Source organism: Serinus canaria, chromosome 25, assembly GCF_022539315.1.
Source record: "Serinus canaria isolate serCan28SL12 chromosome 25, serCan2020, whole genome shotgun sequence".
Taxonomy (NCBI): Eukaryota; Metazoa; Chordata; class Aves; order Passeriformes; family Fringillidae; genus Serinus; species Serinus canaria.
Genome location: NC_066338.1, coordinates 13,348,079 through 13,354,547, shown reverse-complemented (window position 1 = coordinate 13,354,547; position 6,469 = coordinate 13,348,079). Strand labels below are relative to the sequence as shown.

Below are 6,469 nucleotides of genomic sequence, written 5' to 3'. Positions count from 1 at the left end.
TTGGGAATAATTCCGGGCTCCGGGAGCGAATCCTTGGGAATTCCGGGCTCCTCCGGGGGCTGATCCCGCTGGCAGCGCAATCCAGAGCCTCCGGAATTCCTCTGCGAGCGGGGAACGGCGGGATTTGGGATTGCCCCCCCCAAAAACCGGGAAGGATCCACGAAATCCGAGCGCTCCCGGAAGAAAATTCCCAGAAAAAGTCCAAACGTGGTTTTTTTTTTGTTTTGTTTTTTTCTTTAAGGCATGAGTCAAACGGGGAGAAAGGGGGAGGGTCCAAAAATCTGGGAATGGCGCCGGGAATTCCGGCGTTCCCGGGACTCACCACAATCATTCCAGCGCTCCTTCCAAGCATTCCCAAAAAATTCCACCCACACGGATTCCACAGCGGGGAAAAAAAACTCCCGCTGCGGGCACACGGAAACGAAAAGAAACCAAACCCCAACATTTTTAATGCGTTAGGATTAAAGGCATCCGGTTAATTTTGTGTTATTCCCGTTCCCTTCCCTGAAAAAGTTTGGAGAGTTTTGCTCATGGCCTTCTGCGAAAAAGAAGCGAAATTAACAAAAAAACCAAAAAAAAAAAAAAAACACCAAAAACGCTGGAAAAAAACGGGATCATGCTCCGGGGCAAATTCATCCAGGAGAGAATTCCAACCATTCCCAACTTCCCGAGGGTTTGTTTTCTATTAAATGGTTTGGCACGCTGGAATTTTAGGAATTTTTCCTTGAAACTTCCGATTTTTTTCTCCAGAAAATTCTGATCTGGTTGATTTTTTTTTTTTCCTTTAAATCCGTTGTTTTTTAAACGTTTTCCTTCTCCTCTTCCTGCTTTATTTTTCTGTTTTTCCTTCCTCTTCCTGCTTTTTTTTTTTTTTCTTCCTCCTCCCGGGCTCCGTTGGGAATTCTGGAATTCCCGAGAGGCGTCGGATCCGTCGTCCTGAGTCCGGAATTCCCTGAACTCTCCCAAGTTTTTTATTTTTATTTTCATTTCTTACTTTTTTTTTTTCTTTTTTGCAGTGCAATGGCTGTGAAAACAAAAAACCCCAACATTCCCACCCTTCCCAAAAAAAACCCCCGATCCCAAAAATTCCTTTTTAAAGCCACAAAAACTCCGACTTTCCTCCTGCTCCTCCCGTGGGATTTCGCCTGGAACCCGAAGGATTGGAGGGGGAAAATTCCAGGGTTTTCCCCCCTTTTTTTTTGTCTGTGTTTGTTCTTCCCGACGGTTCCGGCCCTCGGAGCTGGGATCGGCGGCGGGAATTCCGGGAAAGGCCTCCTCGTGTAATTCCTGAGTTCCTCCTCGCGCCCTCTCCGCGGTGGTTGGGTTTATTTTGTGTGGTTTTGTTTTTGTGTTTTTTGGGATAATCCAGGGGTTTTCCACCCCAAATTCTTTGAACTCCACATTCCAAGGATCCCCAACCCGGCCGGGCTGGGACTTTGGGAATCGCTCCTGGCTCTTCTTCCAGCAGGGAATTCTCTGCCCCCCCCGGCATTCCCGACGTTTGTGCTCCCGGAGCGAATCCTTGGGAATTCCGGGCTCCCGGAGCGAATCCTTGGGAATTCCGGGCTCCGGGAGAGAATCCTTGGGAATTAATTCCGGGCTCCGGGAGCGAATCCTTGGGAATTCCGGGCTCCTCCGGGGGCTGATCCCGCTGGCAGCGCAATCCAGAGCCTCCGGAATTCCTCTGCTGAGCGGGGAACGGCGGGATTTGGGATTGCCCCCCCAAAAACCGGGAAGGATCCACGAAATCCGAGCGCTCCCGGAAGAAAATTCCCAGAAAAAGTCCAAACGTGGTTTTTTTTTGTTTTGTTTTTTCTTTAAGGCATGAGTCAAACGGGGAGAAAGGGGGAGGGTCCAAAAATCTGGGAATGGCGCCGGGAATTCCGGCGTTCCCGGGACTCACCACAATCATTCCAGCGCTCCTTCCAAGCATTCCCAAAAATTCCACCCACACGGATTCCACAGCGGGGAAAAAAACTCCCGCTGCGGGCACACGGAAACGAAAAGAACCAAACCCCAACATTTTTAATGCGTTAGGATTAAAGGCATCCGGTTAATTTTGTGTTATTCCCGTTCCCATTCCCTGAAAAAGTTTGGAGAGTTTTGCTCATGGCTTCTGCGAGAGAGAGAAAAAAAAGGCGGGAAAAGGGGAATTTTCCCCGGAAATCCGCCGGGAACGACGCGGCCTCCATCCCGATTTTCCGAGTTTTCCTGAATCCTCTTCCCCCCCCCCCCCAACCCCGCTCCGTGGACAGTGCAAAATTCCCGATGCAAAATTCCCAAGCTCCTCCTTTTCCCCAAAAAAAAAAAAGAAAAAGAAAAAAAAAAAAGAAGAACCAAACCAGCTCCTGGATGGCCGGGGAGGAAACCTCGCATCCGTGGAAAAAACGAAAAATCCCAAAAAAAAAACCCCCCCTGGATCTGGAGATTCCCGGAGTCCCAAAAAGCCCGGGAGCAGCCCCGCGGCCGCGCCTGGAAATCCTCCATCCCAGTCCTGGAGCTCGAGCCGGCTTTTCCCGGGAAAACCGAGCGGGAATTCCGGCCGCCTCTTCACCTGCAAGTCAACAACAGAAACAACACAAAGCCCGCAGCTCCCGCCCCCCTCCCTTCTCCCACCCCCGAAATTCCCTAAAAGCCCCCGGACCTACCCCGCCCCCCTCCCCGCCCCTATCCCAAACCGCTCTGCAACCTTGCTACATAAATACACGGATGTTTCTCCGGGTGTTTTCCAAGGTTTTTTTGTTCCAGCCGGGATTAGGTGTCGGAGGCGGCGGCCACGGCTTTGGGCAGGTGCCAGACCCCGTTGGGCCGGGGCTCCTCGGGCATTTCCTGCCGGGAATCTCCGTTCCAGCGGCGCTTCAGCCGCAGCTTGGGGGGCATCAGGGCGTCCTCCCTCCTCTCCTGCCCCGCGCCGTCCCCGGAGCAATCCCGCGCTGTTTTCTCCGCATTCTCCTCTCCGGACGAGCCGGGCTGAGCGGGGACGGGTGCCCAGGCCGGAGCCGCCGGGCGGGCGAAAACCGGCACCTTCTCCTCTTCCTCCTCCTCCTGCTCCTCCTCTTCCTCCCCGTGGCGCTTCTCCGGCTTCTCCTCCTCCTCCTCCTCCTCCTTGTCCGGCGCCGGCTCCACCTTGACGCGGGGCAGCGGCGGCTCGGCGGTGGCGGCGGTGCCCTCGGGGCTCTCCAGGCGCTCGCGGTTCTTGCGGCCGGCGGGCGGCGGCTGCAGCTTGATGGGGAACTGCGGCTGCTCCTCCAGCGGCACCGGGCACTGCAGCGGCGGCACCACCAGCGGGTAGCGGGGGAAAGTCCGCGGGCTCAGGTGGTAGTTGAACACGGAGCAGGCCTGCGAGTGCAGGTAGTGCTTCATCTCCTCGGGGTTGAAGGAGAAGCAGCTGCTGCCGGCGGCGGCGAAGGGGCTGAGCCCCGGCGACGGGCTGTAGGAGAAGAGCGTGGGGGTGAGGGACAGCGCCGGCGAGATGGGCACGTTGAGCACGCCGGGGCGGCCCGGCAGCGGCGAGACGGCGAAGGGGCTGTGCGGGTGCTCGGGGAACATCCCGGGCCGCGAGAAGAGCGGCAGCACCACCTCGGGCTTGCGCTTGGGCCCCGCGGCGGCGGCGGCGGCGGCCGCGGCGTGCGGCGGAGCCAGCAGGTCCCGGCGCCAGTCCGGGGCGCTCTCCTCCAGCTCGGCGGGCTCGGCCTTGCGCTCGGGGTCCGGCAGCGCCGGCTCGGCGTGCGGCGGCAGCAGCGATCCCGGCGCGAAGCGGCCCGGGCCCTCCTCGCTGGGAGAGTGCGGCTCCAGAGGGGGGAAGTGGAAGCGGGAGGAGGCGGTGGGCACGGGCGGGGCGCTCTGAGGGACCACGCCTGCAAAACGGGGAGAAAGGGAGAAAAAAAGAGTTAGGGGAGCGGGGGCCGAGCTGGCTGCAGGTTGTGGGGATAGCGTGGAAAGGCGTGGAAGTGTTCTAAGTGTGCACCCGTATGGCTGGTCTGAGTGGGGATGGGATCGGCCCATGGAAACGTCTGAAATATCCACGGGAAATGTCTGAAATATCCGTGGAAATATCTCATCTGAGCAGGGATCTTATCAGGGCATGGAAATGTCTGAAATCTCCACAGAAATCTCTTCTCTGAGGGGGGGAATCTCATGAATCCATGGAAATGTCTGAAATATCCATGGAAATGTCTGAAATATCCACGGAAATCTCTTCTCTGAGGGGGGGAATCTCATGAATCCATGGAAATGTCTGAAACATCCATGGAAATGTCTGAAATATCCATGGAAATGTCTGAAACATCCATGGAAATGTCCTCTCTGAGGGGGGATCTCATGAATCCATGGAAATGTCTGAAATAACCACAGAAATATCTCAAATACCCACGGAAAAACACTCAAATATCCATGGAAATATCTCATCTGAGAGGGGGCCTCAGCAATCCATGGAAATGTCTCCCAGTATCCATAAAAATACCTCAAAAATCCATGGAAATATCTCCGATGTCCACGGAAACCTCTGAGGGGGAATTGCATCAATCCATGGAAGTATCTCAAAGATCCACAGAAATATCTCAAATTCCCACCCAAATCCTTCAAATTCCCACCCAAATCCCTCCTTTTTCCACCAAAAATCTCTGCGAGGGAGGGGACAACCCTGGAGAAAAACCCCAAACTCCCGGGATTAACCGAGAGCGTTCCAAATTGTCCCAAATTATTTTTTTTTTCCAAGTGCCCCAGGGACAGGAGGGAGCAGGGAGAGGGAGCTGGGAACTGCCCGGACTCGTTTGCTCCCTGTTAATTACAGAATTACAGCTCCAGACACATCTTCCCACCCCCGTTCCGTGGCTTGGAAAAGACATTCCCTCCTCCCAAGAAAAAAAGAAAATAAAACAAACCCCAGCAGGGCCCACACAGGTGAAGGAGACACCAACACCTGGAGGAATTTTTCCCTTTTCTTTTTTTGGCCTTCCCAGAGCCTTGGAAAAACAAAACCGTGGAGATTCCCTCAGGGAGGGGAGGCGGCCCCGGAGTTCCAGCCTGGAAAAATCCCTTTTTTCCCCATACAGAAACAGCTTTTAGCCCTTTTTTCCCTGCTTTTTCCCTGCTGGATTGGTGTTCCAGGCTGGATCGGGGTCCTCCAAATCGGGACTTTTTTGTGGAGAAAAAAATTGGAATTTTTGGGAGCAACGCCTTGCAGACAGCTTTTTTATCTTTATGGATTCAATAATCACCAATTTCCCCCCTTTTCCTGCTCTTTTTCCTGTTTTTTTCCTGTCTTTTTCCCTGCTGGATCGCCTTTCCCCTGGAGCAGCTTGTGCTAGGCCCAGCTCCTTTAAATTGAGATTTTATGAGGAGAAAAGTTTGGAATTTCTAGGAATATTGATTTCCAGAGGGTTTTTCTATCTTTATGGATTCAATAATCACCAATTTCCCCCCTTTTCCTGCTCTTTTTCCTGTTTTTTTTTCCCTGGTGGATTGGCTTTCCAGCCTTTCCCCCGGAGCAGCTCGTGCTAGGCCCAGCTCCTCTAAATTGAGATTTTGTGAGGAGAAAAGTTTGGAGTTTCTGGGAATATTGACTTCCAGAGGGATTTCCTGGTTTTATGGATCATTTTCCCACTGTGCCTGATTGGGACCATTCCTCAGATGTAGGAATTTGGCTCTTAGGGGGTTTAATTCCATCAAAAATCCCCCTGGAAAGACTCTTTCCCCAAGAAACAGCTGCTGACTCCGGGATAAACCTGGCAAAACTATTTTAGGGCAAAAAAGGGACATTTATGCTCCATTCCCGAGCTCTTCCTCATTATCCTGTCTTTTTCCAGGAAAAAAGTTTTGATTTTTAGTCAAAGTCCAAGGAATTCCTGGTTTCCTCTGGGACTGCTGCGATCCCTATGGAATCCCTCCCGACTCCGGGGCAGGAATGGGTTAAAAAAGAGCAATTTTTGGTTGAAAAGGAGTGGGAAGAGGGGGAGAGAAGGCAGAAGAAGCCGTGGATTTGTACAAGGCCCCAGGAACTCACCTGAGCCGCTCCGGGATTGCATCCCAAGGTTGATCCTCTTATCCCACAAATCCCAACAATCCCCGGGGAAAGATAAACCCTGAGCCCACATCCCCCACTGCAGCCGGGATTTACTCCCAGGTTTTGGCTTTTTTAGCCAGGCTGGCAGTGGGAAAAAAAAAAACAAATTCCACATTCCTGGGGGGTTTTTTTGGCTTTTCCCCCCCCCACTTCCCACCCGGAATTCCCGAATTCTCCGGGCTCACCGTTGGGCCGGATGTTGATGAAGGGATAATTGGGCATCACCAGCTTGTTGAAGTTGAATTTGTAGGTGAATCTTTTGCCCTTGGTCTTGTGCAGGATCCTCTTGTTGTAGTAATATCTGGAAATAAATTTTAAAAAATGGAAAAAAACTGATCGAAGCACTCAAAAATCCAGAATTCCTCCCTAATTCCTGAGGGATTCCTTCATAATTTCCTGTTTAAA

The 6,469-nt window shown here is 52.8% G+C and overlaps 1 protein-coding gene across 1 annotated transcript in view; it reads right to left on the bottom strand.

Moving 5' to 3' along the window:
• Positions 1 to 816: 816 nt before the first annotated feature.
• The window catches only part of LOC103824972 (ETS translocation variant 3), a 7,273-nt gene continuing 1,620 nt past the window's right edge, over positions 817 to 6,469 (bottom strand). The window contains exons 2-3 of the mRNA XM_050984831.1: positions 6,250 to 6,408; positions 817 to 3,857 (exon numbers count right to left, since the gene is read on the bottom strand). Of these exons, the coding sequence (XP_050840788.1) occupies positions 2,755 to 3,857; positions 6,250 to 6,408 (1,262 nt within the window). The 3' untranslated portion in view covers positions 817 to 2,754. The remainder of the gene's footprint in view (positions 3,858 to 6,249; positions 6,409 to 6,469) is intronic.